The 24,673-nt window shown below is 39.1% G+C and overlaps 1 protein-coding gene across 1 annotated transcript; it reads left to right on the top strand.

The window, feature by feature from the left end:
• Window positions 1-244: 244 nt before the first annotated feature.
• dera (deoxyribose-phosphate aldolase (putative)) lies at window positions 245-24,673 on the top strand. Its single transcript, XM_088347266.1, has 9 exons — window positions 245-383; window positions 3,727-3,824; window positions 7,601-7,748; window positions 9,315-9,410; window positions 13,212-13,346; window positions 14,958-15,086; window positions 22,344-22,456; window positions 24,050-24,199; window positions 24,267-24,673. Exons 1-9 carry the CDS (start codon window positions 353-355, stop codon window positions 24,321-24,323), a joined length of 957 nt encoding a protein of 318 aa, XP_088203392.1. The 5' UTR covers window positions 245-352; the 3' UTR covers window positions 24,324-24,673.

Genomic DNA, 24,673 nt, shown 5'->3' with positions numbered 1-24,673 from the left:
TGCCTGAGCTTAAAAAGATTGGAAAAAACACCGATATAGAAGTTGAGAGCTCCCTCTGTAGGAACAACTCACACATTACGAGCGAATCACTGAATACATTTAAATCAAAATTGTAATTACAACATAATAAATAAGGCTTGCTTTCTCAAAATTGAAACTTGTATTTTAGTAAATAATTACTACTTGAAGAGTAATACTCTACCCATTTTAACAAGCGTTGTTATGTTAGATTTTACTTTGAAGGCTTTTCCACTTCCGGTACTTCCGGTTTTGACCAGGAAAAGCAGACTGTCAATTTCGCTGTGCAAACGTCGAGGACAATTTCTTGCACGTAAAAATACAATTTTTCATTATGTCTGCTAGAAACCCGGGAATCCCTCTCGGTAAGTTCCAAAATTAAGTTTAAATTCATGTTTCTGGCTTTAAAAATGTCATTTGGGTCGCTGCTTAATAAGTAACACTTTCGAGGTAAACGACCTGTAAAACGCATCATTCCGTTGTGCAAACCTCTTGTGCAATGAAAACAAAACTTTTTTTCTCCTCTACTTCTTTGGACGAGAAATGTGGAACGTTTAAAAATCAATTAAGGGTACAGGAAAACTTGAAAATCGGTGTAAAATTATAATAAAACCCCAAATAACGTGACAAAGTTGTCACGTGACCTAGTAATTAATAACGCATGACTCAGCACTCTGCATTTCTCACTGCTTTCTAAAGCGTCAAAATAAGGTTTTATTATTTAAATTAAATGTATCTTAAAAGTCTATTTCACACAAGGAAATACAATTTAAAATGTTGCACGAGAATAAAGTAGAACATGTCGCAAAAGAATACAGTAGAACAAACGTTAACTAGCGTTAACCATAGAACGTAGTTTACTGGACAGCTGTTATTAGTTACATGTACTAGTTACCTCATTTATCTAATTAACTGAGTTACTCGCAAATTAATTGTTTTCTGTTCATTTATTTATTTGTGATACCCTTAATCACAAAGAGTCTCTAAGAGCTTGACAGACCACAGACTACTGCAAACTCCAGACTATTATGACAGCATCCCCTGATCTAAAACCTACATGAGGGCAAGGGAAAACTCAAAAACCTCAGGATAAGTCAAGTCCCGATTATTTGTATAGCTATTAATCACAAAGAGTCTCAAAGGGCTGCACAGACCACAGATTATTATGACACCATCCCCTGATCTAAAACCTACATGAGGGCAAGGAAAAACTCAAAAATCTCAGGGTGAGTCAAGTCATGTATATTTGTATAGCCCTTTATCACAAGGAGTCTCTAAGGGCTGCACAGTCCACAGCTTATTGCAAACTACAGACTAATATGACACCATCCCCTGATCTAAAACCGACATGAGGGCAAGGAAAAACTAAAGACCCTCAGGATGAGTCCAGTGAAGTTATGTCTATTTATGACGCCCTTAATCACAACGAGTCTCAAAGGGCTGCACAGACCACAGATTATTGCAAACCACAGACTATTTTGACACTGTCCCCTGATCTAAAACCTACATGAGGGCAAGGGAAAACTCAAAAACCTCAGAATGAGTCAAGTCATGTTTATTTGTGACACGCTTCATCAGAAGGAGTCTCACAGACCACAGATTATTGCAAACTAAAGACTATTATGACACCATACCCTGATCTAAAACCTACATGAGGTCAAAGAAAAACTCAAAAACCTCAGGATGAGTCAAGTCAAGTTTATTTGTGACGCCATTCATCACAAGGAGTCTCAAAAGGCTGCACAGACCACAGATTATTGCGAACCACAGACTATTATGACTCCATCCCCTGATCTAAAACCTACATGAGGGCAAGGAAAAACTCAAAAACCTCAGTCAAGTCAAGTCATGTTTATTTGTGACGCCCTTGATCACAAGGAGTCTCAAAGGGCTGCACAGTCCACAGCTTATTGCAAACTACAAACTATTATGACACCATCCCCTGATCTAAAACCTACATGAGGGCAAGGAAAAACTCAATCTCAGAATGAGTCAAATCAAGTCTAGATTTCATAGAATATTGTTTTTTGTTGTTTTGTTAGAAGCTCAATCCCAACTGCGAAGTTTTGTAACCAGTTGCAAGACCCGCCCCCAATCAGAAATCGAATTTGGCCAAGGGTGTATGTTTGTTATCTTTTTTACAACTTTTGTAACTGGTTGCAATTGCCCCCCTAAGATAACTGACACCAATAAGTAGTTTGTTACTCCAAAAGTAACTACCGTAAATTCCGGACTATAAAGCGCACCTGATTATAAGCTGCACCCACCACATTTTAAGAGGAAAACTGATTTTGTACTCACACAAGCCGCACTTGTATATAAGCCGCATGCGCCCACATTAAAAAATGCAGCACAAACACAAAATTCACCCAAACCCGACTTTGAGTCCCGCGATTGAAACTGAATGTCCTTCATTAAAGAACACAGTCTAAAATTCACAGCCACCAAAATGAACGGAAAATGATACCGGTACTTAAGATTTGATGCAGACCTGCAGAGTCCGGGTCCCGTTGAAAGTAATCCAAGGAAAAAAGTGTATATTTCCAAAGGTAAGGGTGGGAAAGATATATATCCACTATTGTCCGCCGCGTCCAGGAACATGTCTCGCCTTTAATCCACTTCCCGTCAGCCCCCATTGTTTTCGCCCCTTCTTTTTGATTCGCCCGTGCAAAACACATCAGAATAAGTCTCTAAAATAATACATTACAAAAATATTCAGTTGCAAATACATTTTATACATGGGCTACACATATTTACAAAGAAAGACAGTACACCGAGAGAGTTTTCAAAGCTTTAATAATAATAATATAACTTTGCGATTGGCTGGCAACCAGTTCAGGGTGTCCCCTGCCCACTGCCCGGAGATGGCTGGGATGGGCTCCAGCCCCCCCGCGACCCTAATGAGGATAAGCGGTACGGCTAATGAGATGAGAGATGAGATGAATATAACTTTCATCCGGGCAGTTAATGGTAGCAACACGCTCGCAACACAGTAAACGTTAAAAAAACATACCGTACTTGTAAAAATCAGGGTAAACCGTCCTCATCTTCCTCCTTAGAACTAAAGCCATCAAAGTCGTCTTCCCCAGTGACGGAAAGAAACTTTGTCATATAGACGTCGTCCCACGTTCCAGCCACTCCTGATTCTTTGCCCTCCTCTCCGTCACGGCTTTTCGGAACCCGTTGGTAATGGTGGATTTTTTGATGCTGCCCCGCGCTGTCGGGATCCACTGGCAGACTTGCGAAAAAGTTGCCTTTTGCATGCGGCCAGTTTTAGTGAAGTTGCAGTCTTCCTCGGCGCATATATTCCACCGGTCTAAATCTTACCTTTTGTACTCGAATTACAAAAATTGGCCGCATCACTGAATAGGCCGCAGGATTGAACGTTTGGGGAAAAAAGTAGCGGCTCATAGTCCGGAATTTACGGTAGTTACAAATTACCATATACAGATGCTGCCTTCCTTACAAACAAGACGTTCCGGACGATCGTATGTAATAAGTTGAATTTGTTGGTAAGTTGCTTCAGTGCTATATTTTGTATGTTTAGGGTTTGTTCAAGTATATTTAAGGCTTGTATAAGTCACCTGTATTGTTTTTTTTTTTTTACTAAAAAAAATATAACATTTCATAAAGATTTGTTTTCATTTTGTCATACCTGGGAAAAATTCTTAAAATTTTTATTGATTTTTTTCGCCCTTTGTTCATCAGATCTGGAGTGGATCTCAAACGTGAGAGTGAACACTCAAGCCGTGCATCGGCGAGCACAACGCATTCAAGGACTTCAACTGCCCAAGAAACAGTGGCAGGTAAACGCATTTTTGCATTTGTTTGAAAGGAAAAATTGTAAATATAATCCCTCATGAAGCCGTTTTCGAAGCAAAAGTCCGACTTGGTAGAGCCGTAACGACTTGTCGGCGTTGTCAACAAAAAAGTCCATAATAGAAATAGTTTAACCATCAATTCCATTGTCGACTATTGTCACCAGACACCTTCTTTCAACATAATGAAGAAGGATCATGGATTCTGATCTTGTCATTTGGGTGTTTGTTGAATTTCGAGTAAGGAGAATGTTAGTAAATTAAGATGCTGGAGATGAACTGCTTCTCGAGAAGGTTTTATCGGCAGAATATATTCTGGAGACCACCGCAATACAAGTCTAAAATCAGATAATCTTAGCAGTAGTCTATGACATTTTGAAGTAAGAGACTTAGACCTTTTTTGAGGCGTTGTATAGGTTCGCCATCTTTTTTCAGTTCGTTGTTTTAGTGTTGTATAGGTCAACGTGAAACTGCAACTTCTGCTTGCCGCTTGTCAACTGTTTTCAGTTCTTTTTTTGAGGCGTTGTATAGGTCAACAGGAAACCGCATCTTCTGCTTTCTGCTCGCCATCTGTTTTCAGTCCGTTTTTTGAGTGTTGTATAGGTCAACGTGAAACTGCAACTTCTGCTTGCTGCTTGTCAACTGTTTTCAGTTCTTTTTTTGAGGCGTTGTATAGGTCAACAGGAAACCGCGACTTCTGCTTTCTGCTCGCCATCTGTTTTCAGTTCGTTTTTTAAGTGTTGTATAGGTCAACTCAGTAGCCTAGATGGTAAGGCGCCCGCTTTGAGACTGGGAGGTCGGTGGTTCGCGCCCCGGCCGAGTCATTCCTAAGACTTAAAAAGTGGTCGGCGGCGCCCTCTGTTGGCTGCGGCTGCATCGGCTCGCTACAACGGGTCAGGTGCAATCGACATTTCGTTCTGTGTACATTGTTACACAGAATGACAATACAAGGAAATTATTATTATTATTATTATTATTAACATGAAACTGCAACTTCTGCTTGCCGCTTGTCAACTGTTTTCAGTTCTTTTTTTGAGGCGTTGTATAGGTCAATGGGAAACCGCAACTTCTGCTTTCTGCTCGCCATCTTTTTTCAGTTCGTTTTTTAAGTGTTGTATAGGTCAACGTGAAACTGCAACTTCTGCTTGCTGCTTGTCAACTGTTTTCAGTTCTTTTTTTGAGGCGTTGTATAGGTCAACAGGAAACCGCGACTTCTGCTTTCTGCTTGTCCACTGTTTTCAGTTCATTTTTTAAGCGTTGTATAGATTAACATGAAACTGCAAATTCTGCTTTATGCTTGCCATCTTTTTTCAGTTTGTTTTTTAAGCGTTGCATAGGTCTTCATAAAACTGCAACTTCTGTTTGCTGCTTGTCAACTGTTTTCAGTTCTTTTTTTGAGGCGTTGCATAGGTCAACATGAAACTGCAACTTCTGCTTGCTGCTTGTACACTGTTTTCAGTTCGTTTTTTAAGCGTTGTATAGGTCAACATGAAACCGCAACTTCTGCTTTCTGCTCGCCATCTTTTTTCAGTTCGTTGTATAGGTCAACGTGAAACTGCAACTTCTGCTTGCTGCTTGTCAACTGTTTTCAGTTCTTTTTTTGAGGCGTTGTATAGGTCAACATGAAACTGCAACTTCTGCTTGCTGCTTGTCAGCTGTTTTCAGTTCTTGTTTTGTGGCGTTGTATAGGTTAACAGGAAACCTGCAACTTCTGCTTTCAAGAGAGAACTCAATAAATAGGCTGCAGGTTCTGCCTAATGGTAAGGCTAGGCTAACAACTCTGCTAAGCCACCGCTCTGGACCCTGTATCATGCCAACGCCGGGTCCATGAACCATGAAATGGATGACCTAGTGCTGCAATTCGTGACTCTTGTATTTCAATCAATGCGTGGACCTGGCTCAATTCGAGGACACCCGATGCTAGCATGCAGCTAGCCAGCCGCTCTCTAAATATCTTTCTTATAATGACGTCATCTGGAGGCAAGTTTAACCCTTTGGGGGCTTTTATGAAGGTGCAACCTGACTTCACGGATTTCCACATTTTGCGCATCGTTCCGGACCGCATTAACCGCAAAAACCGAGGGATCTCTAATTGCAAAAAACAAAACTAGCACAGAGAATGTAATTTTCTTTAATAACCGAAAATCACATCGAAATTGCAATACTGGTATCAAAAATCAAATTTTTTTTCCCCCCCAAATTTTGCTGCCCTTGTCGCTGACCATTAATCAAATAGGAAACCTTTATTTTTTTATCACTCAAAAATTTACAGGCTCAAGTATTAAATTAGAAATTAAAGTCCTGTACTTTATTTTTTATTTTTTTACAAACAATTTCTGTAAATTGTGATTTAAAAAAAAATATATTTTAGAGAAACAGGGGAAAACAGAGAAACTGAGAGTAAACCACTAAAGAGGGAAAAAACGACAAGAAAAAGAAAGAAGAGATATTGAGAAAAAGAGAAGTAAAAACGAGAAAGCGGGGAAAGGGGTGAGACACAGAGAAATAAAAAAGAGAGCGAAAGAGAGGGAAGAGAAAACGAATATAGGGAAGACAAGGCAAGACAAAGAAGCAAATAGAGAAAGAAAGAGAAAGGGAGAGAGGGAATGGAAAAGAGACAGAAAGAGGAGAAGAAAGGGAGAAAAGAGAGAGGGGGGGAAAGAGAAAGAGAGAGAAAAAGTAGTTTACAATAATCTGTAGTCTGTTCAGCCCTTTGAGACTCCTTGAGATAAAGGGTGTCACAAATAAACATGACTGACTGTATAAATTAATGACCCCATCTACTTGACATGATACTCTGCCGCCATCATGTGGACCTTATGGAAAACTACAGTTACCTTCCAGTTCAATGCTACAGAAACCATATGCAGTGGAACCTCGCTTCTCGACCATAATCGGTTCCAGAACCCTGTTCGAAAACCGAATTGTTCGATCACGGAAATCATTTTTCCCATTAAAAATAATGTAAATCGTTTTAATCCGTTCCAACACCCTAAATGTTTACCTTGAATGTTTAACGTAAGCATAAAGCTAACCCAGGCTAATCGTACGTTCGCATTAAACATGAACGTGTAAAAATAAAAAAAATCAGGTCTTTTACGAGTCACTTAGCACCCGGGTCTCCACAACAAGTGGTGAGCGGTTCATTGGAAAGGGGGCTCCGTTCCAACACCCTGAATGTTTACCTTGAATGTTTAATGTAAACATAAAGCTAACCCAGGCTAATCGTACATTCGCATTATCGTAATCTTATAAATGGGATTTCTTACCTTTGTGGTGGTCAGCAGAAGGCGCTCGCATACCTCCTTCATATTTGGCTATTATTTCTCTCTTAAATGCAATAGTTGTACGCACTACTTTTCTTTTTTCACCTTTAGCAAATTTGCTGCTTGCACTTTCTTTCTTCGGAGGCATAATAAGGGGCTAAAACACCCGTACGCCGCTTAGCATCGCACTCTAGCGTACGCACTCACGCATTACCGGCGTTCGAACTCCGTTTTTTTTTTGGACCGAACAGCGAAGCAAGAATTTCTCTAAATTTTTGGTCGGACACCCGATTTGTTCGAACTGAGAGGCGTTTGAAAACCGAGGTTCCACTGTACTGTATCTTTCATTATAAAACATTGTTTAAATGTGCCAGGTAGCCACTAGGGAGTGCCAAAGACCCACATGTTCTTCTGAGCGGGTTTAGCAGGTGGAGAGGTCCAAGTTTGTTAGCTAAGGAAAGCATCTTCCTCTTTAATAACTTCATTTTCTTTTCGCAGGCGGCTTGGCTGCTGAAGGCCGTCACGTGCATCGACTTGACCACGCTCGCAGGAGACGACACGCCGTCCAATGTCCACCGGCTGTGCATGAAGGCAACACAGCCCATCCAGTATGAGCTCCTCAAGGAAATCCACATGCATGATAAAGGTGTAACAATTGTTAGTTTTTATGTATTATTTAAAGGGACACTGTGTAGTTTGCAATGGGTTACTTAAGGTAAATCTTATAAACATTTCACTTTCTTTGGTTTGTAGTTTTACTGACATGTTTAGTTTGAATAACTGTAAAGTAGGCTTAAACGTATTTGCTCAAGGTGTGTATGTGCTGTGGTGTGTTATCAGGGTTGGGTAGGGTTCCTTTAACTTGATTACTTTCAATGACTTTTGGATGACTCCAATACCAAATATGCTAATAAAAGACAAAAGAATCAAAATATGAATACAATGATGACTCACTACACGTGGTAAGCTTTCTCTCCTGGCTTTGAGCTCCTTGATCTCCGGGAAAACGAACATAAAATGCGACAGAAAATGAAAATAAATCCAAACAGCTTGCAAACATCATTTTTGCCGTTCCATGTATTTTGTTACTCCCCAAGCCTGCACAAAATTTAGTCATTTTACTCATGATTAGTTTATTTTGTCTTTTATTAGCATATTTGATATTGGAGTAATCCAAAAGTAATTCAAAGTAATCCAGTTAAAGTAACCCTACCCAACCCTGTGTGTTATGCAGGACTGTCCAACTCATTTTAGCCCGGGAGCCGCATGCTAGGAAAAACACTCTCACTGGGCCGGAGATTAGACGGAAAGAAAGACAAAAAATGAAGAATGATAGAGAAAGCAAGAGAAAGTGGGGAAAAAGACAGAAAAAGAGACCAAGAGAGACAGACTGAGAAAAAGATGGATAGAAAGAGATAAAAAAAAAGAAAAGTACGAGAAGGAAAGCAAGACAGAAAATGTGATAAAAAGAGAGAGAAAGAAAAACAGGAAGAAATAGCAAGAAAAAGACAAGAGGAATAAAAAGAGAGAAATAAAGCCGGATAGAAAACGTGATGAAGAAAGAAACGGAGGGAAAGAAAAGAGAAACACAGAGAAAAAGATGGAAGTAAAAAGAGATAAAACAAGATAGAAAGTGATAAAGAGAAAGACAGAGAGAAATAAAGGAGACAGAAAAAGACAGAAATAGAAAGAAAGAAAGTAGAATGGAAAAAGTGAAAGAAAAGAGAAACACTCAGAAAAAGATGAAAGTAAAAAGAGATAAAACAAGATAGAAAGTGATAAAGAGAAAGACAGAGAGAAATAAAGGAGACAGAAAAAGACAGAAATAGAAAAAAAGAAAGTAGAATAGAAAAAGTGAAAGAAAGAGACTGAGAGAAAGAGAAAGACAGAAAAAAAAATGAAAGAGACAGAGAGAGAACAAAGAAAAACTGACAACAATAAAAAAGAAAGAACATTAAAAAAAGAATAAAAAACCTGAATAAAAAGAACTAGAAAAAAACTAACTTGAGATAAAAACCAAGAAAAAAAGAGGGAAAAGTAAAGAAATAGGAAGGTAAAAAGGCGATTTTTTGTGTGCCCTACTTGATTTGGGTCCTGAAGTAAGGACCAGCTAAAAACACCACTGATCAAGCGCATCAGTTCTGCTTCCAGCCTGCAGGGGGAGACACAGACCAGCTCAAATCGTTCTCTACCCTCTCCTCTATTTCTGCAGGAGTGACAACCGGCGCAGTTTGCGTGTATCCGTCACGCGTGGCCGACGCCGTCAAATCTCTGAAAGCGGCAAACGCCAATCTTCCGGTTGCATCCGGTAAGCTGCGACACAACAAAATAAAAAGGAAATTCTAAATGTTTTGATACCAAATGCCATTTTACTTTAAAGCGGTGACTTTTTGTTTCTTCGCCCAATCATAAAAGAATAACAACTTAAAATCATTTGTTTACTGTAGTTTTTCAGTATGATTTAGCCGACATTATAACCCTTCATATTATAATCACAAGCAATGTTCCCTGTAATTTTCCAGGGGTTTGAGCGTTCACTCAAAGTCGGCGAGCAACGCTTGAAACAACAGTGAGCCACCGTAATCCCAAGTGTGGCAAGATAATTAATTATCAAACATGTCCATAACCTGACATCAAGTAACATTTTGCTGAGTTTCCGGCAATGCAAAAGTATTTTTCTCTTTTGAATGAATTGACTCATGTACTATTGCAAAGGTTGTACGGCCTACAAATGTCGTTTGTTCTTACAATTCTTTCACAAGATATCCATTTCTTTTTATGTCCTGATATATTTTGTCGCATAATATTAACATTTTTGGGGGCTTATTTAGTCGGTTGCAAGATACAGAACTGTACTTAATCACATTTTTTAGTGGAAGTACAATGTTGGGGCGGCAGTAGCTCAGGAGGTAGAGTGCTCGTCTTGGGATCAAGGGATCCCAGTTCGAATCCCGGCTCATCCGTGTTACATGTCGAAGTGTCCTTGGGTAAGACACTGAACCCCTAATGCCCCCAATAAGCAGGTTAGCGCCTTACATGGCTGCAAGGCCGCTATTGGGAAATGTGGAGCACATTGTAAAGCGTTTTGGGAAGTCATTGACTTGAAAAGCGCTATAGAAATGCAGATCATTTCATTTCATTAACAAGATTCACTCGATATCATTGGAAATTATTTGAATGCAACACAAACTTCTTTTTTTCCGTGGTTTTTCTACTTTTTTTAAAATTTCCATAAAAAAAATCTCATTGTGTTTATTTTTTCCGAGCTTGAAGTCATTTTGTGCATAATTTTACATAATATTTGGTCATGTTGGGATTAAAGAAGCAAAAACAACCCGAAGAGCCGTTTGGGACCTGAAAGAGCCGGTTCCTTTTAGTGAGCCAAGCCGAAGAAGCCGGTTCTCGACAAACTCTACTGACTTTACTTTTCAACTTCTTTCGACATTGACTTCAAAATACCGCATTTAGGACACAACGTCAGGGGAACCCGTGTATTTTTACCTTTATGCACTGTAAGTTTGACTTAAGTCGCTTCTTAATTAGTAATTTTGAGCCCTCATTTTTGTGCGCTGGCTAGATTTTCTGATTACAAGGGATCTTTTCTAAACACAGCACATTTGTTCCCGAACAATGAGGAAAAAGATTCTCATTGAATGTGTTAAGTGCAGAATTGGGAACGTTACTTTAATGAAGTAATTAGTCACGGTTGCTCACTACTTCTTCATTAAAGAGTTAATAATTGAATTATTATATAGTAAAAGTAACATGTTACCAAGGTAAGTAAGTATTCCCGTTAAAAAAAAGTTGTTGTATGACAAAGAATTTGAAATTTTCTGAGCGGTATTCGAGTCAGTTAAATAGAGATTGGTTGTGTTATAGAACTTTGTAATATTTCTTTCATTTCAACAGCAACAGATCTAACCTACAGTTGAAGTGTAACAAAAAGAAATAGTAAACAGTAAACAATAAAATAACAATTAACATGTTTGTAAACACGCAGAAAGCATACTTAAAAACACGCATGAAACATATGAAATGAAATGATCTGCATTTCTATAGCGCTTTTCAAGTCAATGACTTCCCAAAGCGCTTTACAATGTGCTCCACATTTCCCAATAGCGGCCTTGTATTGCAGCCATGTAAGACGCTCACCTGCTTATTGGGGGTATTAGGGGTTCAGTGTCTTACCCAAGGACACTTCGACATGTAAAACGGACGAGCCGGGATTCGAACTGGGATGCCTTGATCCCAAGACAAGCGCTCTACCTCCTGAGCTACTACCGCCCTAAAATGCACAAAAACATTTGTTAAACGTTTGTAAACACACGTAAAATGTACGTAAGATGAATAAAAACATACATAAAAATGTATGTTGACGCAAAAAAAATGTACGTAAACACGCACAAAAACATACCCAAGCATGCACAAAAACGTACGTAAACGCACAAAACGTACATAAGCACATGAAGCGTACATAATCCTGCATCATGGTACGTGAACACGCACAAAAGTGTATGTAAGCACGCACAAAAACAAACACGCTCAAAAACGTACGCAAGCATGCTCAAAAACGTATGCAAACACACACAAAAACTTACACAAACACGCACAAAAGCGTACGTAAGCACGCACAAAAACAAACACGAACAAAAACGTACGTAAGCACGCTCAAAAACGTACGCAAACACACACAAAAACTTACACAAACACTCACAAAAATGTACATAAGCACAAAAAGTGTACAGAAACATGCGTATATACAAATTTAAATATGCACAAAAACATGTAAGCACATGAAGCGTACATAAACATGGATAACATCATACGTAAACATGCACAAAACATACATAAGCACATGAAGCGTAGATAATCCTGTATAAAAGTGTACGTAAACACGCACAAAAATGTACGCAACGGCGCACAAAAACTTACACAAACACGCACAAAAACGTACGTAAGCACATGAAGTGTACATAAACACGCATATAAACGTATGTAAATATGCACAAAAATATATATAAGCACATGAAGCGTACATAGACATGCATAAAAAATACATAAACACGCACAAAAATGTACCTTAACATGCACTAAAACGTACGCAAACACGCACAAAATGTATATAAGCGCATGAAGCGTACATAAACCTGCATAAAGCATATGTTAACACACACAAAAACTTGCATACAGACACACACAAAAGCGTATGTAGGCATGCACAAAAACAAACATAAACACATACAAAAACGTACGTAATCACACACAAAAACCTACACAAACACGCACAAAAACGTACGTAAGCACATGAAGTGTACATAAACACGCTTATAAACTTAAGTAAATATGCACAAAAATATATATAAGCACACGAAGCGTACATAAACATGCATAAAGCGTACGTTAACACGCAGGAAAACAAACGCGCCCAATAACGTACATAAGCATGCACAAAAACTTACACAAACACGCACAAAAACGTACGTAAGCACATGAAGTGTACATAAACATGCATATAAACGTATGTAAATACGAACAAAATCATACATAAGCACATGAAGCGTACATTAACATTCGTAAAAATATACATAAACACGCACAAAAACGTACCTAAATATGCACTAAAACGTACGCAAACACGCACAAAATGTACATAAGCACATGAAGCGTACATAAACACACATGAATATCTACGTAAACACCCACAAAAACATACGTAAGCACGCACAAAAATGTACGTAAACACACACAAAAACGTATACAAGCACATGAAGCGTACATAAATATGCATAAAAATGTACGTAAACATGCACTAAAACGTACATAAGCACACAAAGTGTACATAAACACGCATAAAAATTGTTCATGCCAGTTTTATTCATGCACAAAGGCAAAGTTACATTCAACTTGCGTCTTATTCGACACATATATTCCACCTGTCTCTTACCTTTGCCGCTCGGGCGCTCCCTGGTGGCCATTAGAAAAAACGCATCAGTTAACCGCATAGTTGCATAAGCCGCAGGCTTGAAAGCTTGGGAAAATCGTAATTTTTTTGAACCCTTCCCTACTTTTTTTAAGCACTAAATCCAAATCGCTAAACTATTTCTTCCAGTGGCTACAGGTTTCCCAGCAGGCCAGACACATTTAGAGACGAGGCTGATGGAAGTCCGCATGGCAGTGGCGGACGGCGCCACGGAGATCGACATAGTTATCAACAGGACGCTTGCTCTGACTGGACACTGGGAAGGTAGAGACAGGATATTTTCTTTTTGTAAATGCTCCTGACTATAAACTGCTACGTTTTCTTTAGATTCGAAACACCGCAGGCTACTTATTTGTCCAGTTATTTTCAAGAGGTAGATGGTCACGGGTTCTTCCCGTGAATCTCCACAGCTGCCTGTTGGGGTCCCGTGTCCTTGTTTGTATGTTGAGTTTTGATTTTCAGTCATGTTGCAACGACGACACATAACAAAATGAAAACCTTGTGTTTATGTAAATTCAAGGTGGTGATGAAGGGGTCCCGGGTTGACGGGTATCGGCTGGGGTTTATCAGTGGGTTCGCAGGGAGTTAGCAGCTATCAGGTTGAAAACCTTAAACACAAGAGCGGACAACCAACTGTGTTGAAGTACAAATTGCTTCGGGTTATTTAAAAAACAAATAAATGACTAAATAGATGCAAACAACCACCAATGAAATGGCACAACACCCAAAGCTTAGTAACAGCTGGGTTTATTACAGACACTTTGAGATCGAACTAAACTTGAAGGCAAGTAACTCAAAAAATCATCAATCATAAGCATTATTAATCTATTCAATGTACCTGGAAGTAATTCAATTGATTATAATAAACATAAGCCAAACTTATTTCTGGTTTTAATTTTCAAGAAACAGTATTAGTTCTTGTTTGGTCTAAAGAGACCACTGATGTGTGGGAGAGCTATGAAAATGAGCTAGCTAGCTAACAAAGTGTCTACGTAATAAAGCTCCTGTCAGCCTCAAATGGGCAATTATACTGACACACTCCAAAGTCCGGAATTCACGAAATATAATCCTTTTTCCATTTACCGTAAATTCCGGACTATAAGCCGCTACTTTTTTCCCAAACTTTCAACCCTGCGGCTTATTCAGTGATGCGGCCAATTTATGTCATTTTTCTAACGGATTGTTGCTACCATTTACTGCCCTGTCAAAGCTATATTATTATTATTAAATCTTTGAAAACTCTCTTCTCGGTGTACCGTCTTTCTTTGTAAATATGTGCAACCCATGTATAATATGTATTTGCAACTGTATATTTTTGTAATGTATTTATTTGTATTTATTTGAGACACTTATTCTGATATGTTTTGCACGTGTGAACGAAAAATGAGGGGCGGAACAAACGCGGGGTGCCGAGTTTAACTGGGGATCGCTAAAGGTGAGGGACAGACAAGGAAAGAAGAGGGGGTAAAAAGTTGGTGAAAGAAAAAGGAGTCGCGTGAGTAAATGTGTTCACCTGATATATTTTTCCCCCCCTTACTGTTGGAATATACACTTTTTTTCCTTGGATTACTTTCAACGGGACCCGGACTCTGCAGGTCTGCATCAAACCTTAAGTACCGGTATCATTTTCCGTTCATTTTGCCGGCTGTGATTTTTGGACTGTGGACTCTATTGAAGGACATTTAGTTTCAATCGCGGTACTTGAAGTCGGGTTTGGGTTCATTTTGTGTTTGTGTTTAAATGTGGGCGCATGCGGCTTATATACAGGTGCGGCTTGTGTATGTGCAAAATCGGTTTTCCTCTTAAAATGTGGTGGGTGCGACTTATAATCAGGTACGCTCTATAGTCCGGAATTTACGGTATATTTTCCCACAGATATGTACGAGGAGATCCGCCAGTTCCGAGAGGCCTGTGGCGACGCCCACATGAAGACCATCTTGGCTGTGGGCGAACTGGGCACCTTCACAAACGTCTACAAGGCCAGTCTGGTCGCCATGATGGCCGGTCAGTTCCACACGCACATGCACAGAAGGTCATTCTTAAAGGGACAGTGTGTGTTATTTGACCACTTGCTGTCACTGCATTGTGTAGTGGTGCAACTGAAAAGGAGCGCTACAAAGCACAGGGAAGAATACAAATATACAGAGACACCAAGTGACCATTTCCCCCCCAGTCTTTTGCAAAGTGAGAAAAAAAGGTTAGTTTTTAAAATTGTCAAAAAAATAAATATGAAAAGAAAGAAGGGGGAAGATAAAAAATAGGAAGAAAAAAAGGAACAACTAAAAAGAATGTAAAAGGAAAAACTAGATGAAAAGAAGATTAAATAGGAAAGTAAAAAGAAGAAAAGAAAGAATAAAGAAAATAATGAAAACAATAAAAAGGTAAATAATTAAGAAAAAGAAGGAAAGGTAAAAACAAAGAAAATGAGAAGATGGAAGAAAAACGACAGTAATTAAGAAAAGACAGGAAAAAAATAGACCGCAGAAAAAGAAAGATGAAAATAACAAAGGGAAAAAGCTAGGACAAAAAGTGAAAACAGAAAGGAAAAAAGAGCGCAAATACAGTACTATAAAAAAGAAAAGAAAAGAAATGAAGAAAGGGAGAGAAGCAAAAAAGGAAGAGAAATAAAATAAAAGGAAAGAAGAAAAAAGACAGGTTTTTGGGGGTACCCTTAGCAAAAAAATCTATAACAGTCGTTTTCAGTTGCACTACTCAATACAGCAACATCTAGTGGTCAAATATTACACAATCAGGTGTTTTACACGACTTTCCGTTACAATTAAAAGGTAAATAATTTTTTTTAGAATCTAAAAGTTGATATTTGAAAATCCATTACAAAAAAAACAACACTTTTATTTTATCCTAAAAACGTTGTCGATTACATTTTCCCACTTTCAATCAAACCATGCTTCAGTTTTTCAGAATCCCTCTACCATGTAATTACAAGGAGTATAAGTGCTTGAAATTGTGGGGGAAGTGCTTGTAAATGCTTGAAGTTATTTCCATGTTTTTCAACAAATCTGCTTAAAAACAAGGCCGACCCTGCTCCCCGGTGGCTTTGCTTTGCTATTTCATTTCTTTTTCCCTCGTGATTAACGGCAGCTGGGATTAGTTTGTATGGCGATGGCCTATAAAGCGTCATCGTCCTCCTACAGGTCGCGGCCAAAAGGGCAGGTGCATGTTACATATTAAAAAGATGTGTAGAAGTATTTATTATGGGCCAATGCAAAAAATGAAGGTAGCGTTTCCTAGTGGTTAATTGTAATGGAAGAACTTCCTGCAACTGAAAATGGAAGCTATGTACTACTGTCATTTTTATTTAACACGGACAGTGCATTGAAGAAGTACTTTCTGTGTTTTTTTCGCATATTTATCACTCACAAAGGTTTCATATCATCAAACCATTTTTAATATCACAGAGACAACCCAGTGTTCCTTGACTATAATTTTATGCTAAAAAGAATTATGCATTAAAAGTGGAGTGCGTAGTGTCCTTAAAAAGTTCAAAAATAAATAATTTCTCTACGGGTGAATGCTAACGAGTACATGTTAATAGATACCAGCTAATGACTTTCTCAAGGTTTCTTTATTTTCCTCATGTTGAGGTTTTGAGTTTTTCCTTGCCCTCATGTAGGTTTTAGATCAGGGGATGGTGTCATAATAGTCTGTGGTTTGCAATAATCTGTGGTCTGTGCAGCCCTTTGAGACTCCGTGATTAAGGGCTATACAAATAAACATGACTTGACTCATCCTGAGGTTTTTGAGTTTTTCCTTACCCCGTGTAGGTTTTAGATCAGGGGATGGTGTCATAATAGTCTGTGGTTTGCAATAATCTGTGGTCTGTGCAGCCCTTTGAGACTCTTTGTGATTAAGGGCGTCACAAATAAACATGACTTGACTTGAGGTTTTTGAGTTTTTCCTTGCTCTCATGTAGGTTTTAGATCAGGGGATGGTGTCATAATAGTCCGTAGTTCGCAATAGTATGTGGTCTGTGCTGCCCTTTGAGACTCCTTATGATTAAGAGCTATACAAATAAACATATCTAGACTTGACTTGGACTCATCCTGAGGTTTTTGAGTTTTTCCTTGCCCTCATGTTGGTTTTAGATCAGGGCATGGTGTCATAATAGTCTGTAGTCTGTAATAGTCGGTGGTCTGTGCAGCCCTTTGAGACTCCTTGTGATAACGCGCTATATAAAAACACATGACTTGTTTTTAAATGTTGATCCTATTTATTAAGGCCTCCTCCCAAAATTCAAAACCTATCTGGCCCTATGTAAAAAATAATTCCTGGCATAAGCTGCCCGTTAACAGCATCTCAATTGGTTTTATTCCCGGACTTTAACGTGGCCCTTCCAGAACCTTCATTTATTTTTTTTTAATTTTTTTTAGCCATTCATACGTGGACTTGCTGGTGTGTTTGGGATTGTTACCCTGCTGCATGATCCAAGAGGGCTTGAGTTTGAGGGCACCAACGTGGTCCTGAGGCGGCAAAGCAGCCCCAGACCATCACACATGCTTTACTGTCAAATGTTGTTGCATTGCTACGCCTGATGTAACGGCCTGCACACCTTGGATAATGGCTCTGACAGTGGTTCTCATATATATTTGTGGACCTGCAAAATACAGTCGAACCTCGCTAGTTGGCGGTTCCACTTTTGCGGGTTCAGAGCTTCGCGGGTCTGAAAAATATACCTTACCATCTCAATAAAAGCATTTATTGACTTGACGCCATTGAGCGCGAGCTTGTCAACTGAGGATACGGTGTGGACACTCTTATTGTGAAGGGGAGGGGGAGGCCCTGACACAATGCTTAGTCATGGTGAGTTACCGCTTTGCTCACCCCCTCCTCCTGTAACTCCTCCCACCTCACCCCCTTCTTATGTGGCGCTTAGTTTATCATGGAGGAACTCGGCGACACGACGTAAGTATATTCTCTTGTCACATTTCATCTCAAGTTTGACTTTATTATACCAAAAGCGAGCGGTTGTTTGTACTACCTAAACACGGCTAATTGTGTGTGGTTTTGTGTATTTGTTGTAAAAGCCGTTCGATGCCGCTGGCTAAAGTATGTTGTTATTGTCAGAAGGTAGCTCTTTCTCTTTCATTAAAATAAACACAGACCCTTTTTTTAACTGTTGTTTCCCAGAACGCTTCACAAACACTCATCAAATATCACATTTTCACTGTTTATATTTTCAATATGTAACCGGTAGTGTTAACTAGCGAATTAAACTACGATGGCTGCTGTGGTTGAGAGCGGTTAATACAATCATACTGAATGCTTCGTAGTGGTTTCGCCGCAGTCCTATTCCGTGTACATACAACATATTTTACAGTTTTTTTTTGTTATAACATAAATTTCACTCTCTCTCTCTCTCTCTCTCTACCTGTATTCTATATGGTGTACTGTATAGAGGGGGGGTATACTGTTTACCTGTATACGTTTTTTTTAAGTATTTTTGAAGGGGCGCCGCTACTTTGCGGATTTTCAGTTTTCGCGGGTGGTCTCGGTCCCCATTAACCGTGATAACCGAGGGATTACTGTACATGATTCAGATTCAGATCTACTTTATTGTCATTCTAGTACAGAACGAAATGTCGATACATCTGACCCGCACAGTTTCCTTGAATGTACAGATATAAATACAATGTTGTATTGAGTTGAAGTATTGGAAGTACTAATAATATACTAAATAATTATAGCTATGTATAGTATTTTACAGTAGTGCAAAGAGTGCAAGAGGAGTAGCTAACCAGATGTGCAAAATGGGCAGTCAGGTAAACAGTAACAATAACACTGTAGCAATAACACTGTAGTCCGATAGTGATTCACACTTGGTTTCTTCTTTTAATGGTACCGGAGAAATTGATAAAAGTTTGCTTTAAGAATTGCTTAAACTTGGCTATGAAGAAGGTGTACTAAGGAGATCATTATTAAAACCCATCGCTTTTGTCGTCGCTCTCCCTTCTTAATCTCCTCTTGTTCCTCTGAATTGCGGATGAGATTCCTGAAATTGAATGATAATTTCACCTATTAATCTCTGACGCGAGCTATTTTCTTCCGCCAGTACAACCCCCATTCCCCCCCATCACGCACAAATGAATGGAGCTTCATTACCGCTGCCGGTATTTAATAACCGTTATCCATTATCTGGTAATTAAGACACCCCATGACAAATCTTTAAGGATTACCGTATTTTCCGCACTATAAGGTGCACCTAAAAGCCTTTATTTTTTTCAAAAGCTGACCATGCGCCTTATAATACAGTGCGCCTTATATATGGATCAATATTAAGTCGCAAAGTCTTGCAACCAATGCAGCAGCCGCCGACTAGATTTTCCCCCGATGGCGAAGTCGTCCGCGGCGTATGCTGGGATTTATTTACCGGCGTTTCATTGGCTAACCAATGTGTCAATCCTCATTTGAATGGATCACTATTGGCTAAAGTTATTCGGAGGTAAAGGGGGCGGATCCTTTTTATTATTTACAGGCTGGCATAGGCTAAAGCGGCAAAACAAAGCCTGCAATTGGCCGAAAAAGATGTGTCAATCATATTCTGTATTGTATTTGTAAATATTTGACTCTCCTGGATTTTTTACACTCACGGATATAAGAGGACCATGGTTGCACATTATTATTGAACACAACAACTTCGGTGAGCTACTCCGGCTATATATTTTCCCTGTATCTTGTTTCAGACTAAACTCGATGTTCTGTGATAAGCGGTGCAGATAATGGATGGAATGGAGTGTCGATTTTTAAATTCAACTCAATTCCAAGTGTTTATTGTCATATGCACAGTAAAGTTGCGAGCGAAAAAGAAAATAGAAACTAAGGAATGGTTGGCATTTCTTGAATCCCGAGACTTTAACCTTCCGGATGATATTTGGAACGATGCATTTGAGTGACATCGTACGGACACTGTTTCCGTATATGTCTGAGACACGTATTTGCTTCTTTGCAAGCTTTGGGAATGTTAAGGGGGTAAGAAGTTGGACTGAACTATCTGACTGTTTTGTCCACGTCCCCATTGTAGCGCCTTATAATCCGGTGCGTCTTATATATGTCAAATATAGGACCAAAAACTATTTTTTCGGGGTGCGCCTTATAGTGCGGAAAATACGGTATGTCACGTCGAAGGGGGGAGAAATGCTTTTTTTTTTTTTTTTTTTTTTTTTTTTTTTTTTTTTATAAAAGAAGAAAAAGACCCGCATGCAAAGAAATACAGCGTCTCTTTAATGAACTGGAAAATGTTCATCTTGCTCCGTTCAGTAATGAACAGTCATTATACTCCAGGGGAGGCAGAAGGAGTGATTATCACCCTTTAGTTTGTGGATCGTTTATTAAAAGAGTGTCATTTCATCTTCTATTTTTATCGGGAAAGCTGATAATTGGCTGCGAAGGATGAAAAGAAATGAGGAACTATATTGATGAGAGTACGGCTGTCCTCTGTTAGCATCAGCAGTCACATTTGTTCCTGTCTGACCGGAGTATCAAGAGTAAACTTTTCACTCATGTGTCTGATATTTGGGATTTAAATGGAGAACAGGAAGAATAATTAATAGTAATTTGTGTAAAAAAAAGTAAGGATTGTAACTAGAATACAAAAAGCATATTGACCCGTTCCAAAAGTCATGATCGTTGTCCATAGAACTGTTTCTCAACTGACTTAAGGACCCACCATTCTACTCGAATGAGAAGCCGAGAGAAAAAATATCTCACATTTATTCAATAAGAAGGATATTCTCCTCATGTTGAGGTTTTAGAGTTTTTCATTGCCCTCATGTAGGTTTTAGATCAGGTGATGGTGTCATAATAGTCTGTAGTCTGCAATAGTCTGTGGTTTGTGTAGCCCTAGTTTCCACATGTTCCTATCATCCTGGAAGGGGGATTACGTCATGTGCACTCTCTTCTCAACGTCACTTCATTTTCCTCATGTTGAGGTTTTTGAGTTTTTCCTTGCCCTCGTGTAGGATTTAGATCAGGGGATGGTGTAATAGTAGTCTGTCATTTGCAATAATCTGTGGTCTGTTCAGCCCTAGTTTCCATATGTTCCTATCTTCCTGGAAGGGGGATTACATCATGTGCAGTCTCTTCTCAACGTCACTTCATTTTCCTCATGTTGAGGTTTTAGAGTTTTTCATTGCCATCGTGTAGGTTTTAGATCAGGGGATGGTTTCATAATAGTCTGTGGTTTGCAATAATCTGTGGTCTGTGCAGCCCTTTGAGACTCTTTGTGATAAAGGGTGTCACAAATAAACATGACTTGACTCCTTTTGAGGTTTTTGAGTTTTCCCTTGCCCTCATGTAGGTTTTAGATCAGGGGATGGTGTCTCAAAAGTGTGGTCTGCAATAATCTGTGGTCTGTGCAGCCCTTTGAGACTCTTTGTGATTAAGGGTGTCACAAATAAGCATGACTTGACTTGGCTCATCCTGAGGTTTTTGAGTTTTTCCTTGCCCTCATGTAGGTTTCAGATCAGGGGATTGTGTCATAATAGTCTGTTGTTGGCAATAATCTGTGGTCTGTGCAGCGTCACATATAAACACGGCTTGACTTATTACAGCATCCCCCTGATCTAAAACCTACATGAGGGCAAGGAAAAACTCAAAACCTGAGGTAATCCTCCCTTCCAGGATGACCAGGCTGCAATGAATGTTGCAAAATATATATTCACCTTTTTTTAAAAAACTAAAAAACTAAATGACCAGCAAAACTAAAACGACTTCAAGTACCGTATATACTCTCATATAAGCCTACAATAGCAAGTCCATGCAAACCTTTGTATGTAAGAAACAAATTTTCATCAATTACATCTTAACTTGTCAGGGAGCCAGTGCAAATAAGCAAAAATCTGTGAATTTTTGGGGCTTTGATAATAGTGCTTCAACGGCAGACTCTCGTACAATATTTTCACATTTTGCAATCATTTCCTTCTTCGACTCGATATTTTTTGTCACTGCTTATCACTCACTTTTTGGGGACCCTTGGCAGAAAAAGGAAATGAAACAAGCCAAATCATAGTGAAATGAGATGTGGTCCCTCTTTAACACGGCGCCAATTGACTCAACAGGACTAAGAGATCGAATAGGGCATTATCGCCGTCTACTCACTGAAAACGGGTCCATGACTCACTTCTGAATCCAGAAACACTGCACCAGACGACTTTAATTACCATAATTTTTTTCATTTTCCTGGTCTTGATAGGAATCAATCGTGTTTTTTTTGTGTTGTAATGTCTTCCCTTGAATTCTCGCCAGGTTCCGACTTCATCAAGACGTCAACTGGAAAGGAATCAGTCAATGCGACTTACCCTGTTGCCATCGTGATGGCCAGGGCCATCAGGGACTACTTCCTGCGTACGGGACACAAGGTAAAGGGGGTCCAAATCGGGACACGGTTTTGACTAGATTCATTTACCGTAATTCCAGACTAGGAGCATCAGCCTGGATCCAAATAATAGAAATAAAAAAAACTCATGGAAAGTTTGCAAAGCAGATCTTGCGTATCATGGCAGTAGCTCGGTGTTGCAAGAACATTTAAAGAGAGAGCAAAATGGAGTCTGACTCGCCTCTGTAAGATAATGGCCAAAAATGTGATAGTGCGCCTAATAACCCGGTTTGCCTCGTATACCGCATAATGTAGAGGATACAGTATTTATCAGTGTCTGTTACTACAGGAAGTTAAATGGTATACGATTGTGCCTCACATGTGATCGATTCTTAGAACATATTTTTAGTTTCTCAGCTTTAAGTTTGAACTCTGAAACAACATGACAAATAATTTTGGGGGGGTGAAGGATTCTATACCTTTGACTATAAAGGATTTTGTACAATCAAATACAAATTACATTTAATGCAAAAGGTATCCACTGGCTGGGCTGTGGAGAATGTTGCTTACCAATGTTCCCTGTCATTTTCCTTACGGGTCTGAGCGTTCACACTAAGTCGGTGAGCAGCGCTTGAAACAACAATGAGCAACCATAATCCCAAGTGTGGCAACTAAATCATTATCAAACATGTCCAAAACTTGACATCAAGTTACATTTTGCTGAGTTTCCAATGCAAAATGATTTTTCTCTTTTGAATGAATTGACTCATGTACGATTGCAAAGGTTGTACGGCCTACAAACGTCGTTTGTTTTTACAATTCTTTCACAAGATTTCCATTTCTTTTTATTTCCTGATTTATTTTGTCGCATAATATTAACATTTTTGGGAGCTTATTGAGTCGGTTGCAAGATACGGAAGAGTACTTAATCAAATTTTTTTAGTGGAAGTACAATGTTGGCGACAAGATTCACTTGATGTAATCGGAAATGATTTGAATGCAACACAAACTTAAATTCCTTTAAAAAAAATCTAATTGTGTTTATTTTTTCCGATCTGTTACTTTTTTCTTTTTGCTCTCTATTTCCTTTTTTCCTACATTTCTTTCTTTTCTTTTTTCTGGCTTTTTTCTAAAATGTTTCCTTCTTTTTTCTCTTCCTTTTGTTTCTTTTTTTCTCAGCTTTTCACAACTTTTTCATTTTGGTATTTTTTTTCTTTTTTGTTCTATTTCCCTCCTTCCTTTAAGTCATTTTGTGCATCATTTTACATAATATTTGGTCATGTTGGGATTAAAGAAGCAAAAACAACCCGAAGAGCCGTTTAGGACCCGAAAGAGCCAGTTCGTTTGAGTGAGCCGAGCCGAAGAAGCCGGTTCTCGACAAACTCTACTAACTTTACTCAACTTCGTTCTACTCCGACTTGACTTCAAAATACCGCATTTAGGACATAACGTCAGGGGAACCCGTGTATTTTGACCTTCATGCACTGTAACTTTGACTTAATTCGCTTCTTAATTAGTAATTTTGAGCCCTGATTTTTGTGCGCTGGCTCGATTTTCTTATGCGCTGAGAATGTGCAGCTTAGAGGGAACACTGGTTCCTGTCTTTTGTGATTCACGGCTCTTTGCGGGCCCTCAGGTGGGTTTCAAGCCAGCAGGGGGCATCAGAACAGCCAAGGAGTCTTTGGTGTGGCTTCTTCTGATCAAAGAGGAGCTGGGCAACGAATGGCTGAATCCTCACCTCTTCCGCTTTGGAGCTAGCAGCCTCTTAGCCGACATAGAAAGACAGGTGAGCGCTCCAGGGATCGAAAATGGAGTCTCTAAAAATGATATTCCGATAAATGTCGTTTTTGCAGATTTATCATCACGTGACCGGACGGTATCCAGCCTACCATGAGCTTCCGATGGCCTGAACATGCTGGAGATAATGGACCTGAAATGACGTGACACACAAACCTGCCATGTCTGTCAATATTCTGACCATAATGACCAGGGTGCTTAAAATCCTTGAAAATGCTTGAAATTGTTGCCATGTTATTTAGCAGTCTGACTCTGAAGCCATCCAAATAAATGAAGATTTTTTTTTTAAAAAGTGCTTGAAAATGACGTCATGCCTGCTCTGGTGGTTTGTCGAAATGGCGTTGTCCTGTATAGTCACCCAAGAGGACAGCTCTATTAAGAAAACCGGCTTTTTTGGCTCGACTCAGATTTTTTGTATTTTTTAATGATATGTTATCAATAAAATAACAAATTATTTAGTAAA

The sequence above is a fragment of the Urocampus carinirostris genome, chromosome 11, assembly GCF_059441175.1.
Source record: "Urocampus carinirostris isolate Australia breed hairy pipefish chromosome 11, RoL_Ucar_1.0, whole genome shotgun sequence".
Classification (NCBI taxonomy): Eukaryota; Metazoa; Chordata; class Actinopteri; order Syngnathiformes; family Syngnathidae; genus Urocampus; species Urocampus carinirostris.
This window is presented reverse-complemented; position numbering and strand designations above follow the sequence as displayed.

What these genes read in the sequence shown, in the direction of transcription:
- dera (XM_088347266.1), top strand. Translation starts at nt 353, where the DNA reads ATGTCTGCTAGAAACCCGGGAATCCCTCTCG. An exon ending in TCTGGTCGCCATGATGGCCG is followed by an intron (nt 15,087 to 22,343) that starts GTCAGTTCCACA and finishes AATTCTCGCCAG; the next exon opens with GTTCCGACTTCATCAAGACG. An exon ending in TAGCCGACATAGAAAGACAG is followed by an intron (nt 24,200 to 24,266) that starts GTGAGCGCTCCA and finishes TCGTTTTTGCAG; the next exon opens with ATTTATCATCACGTGACCGG.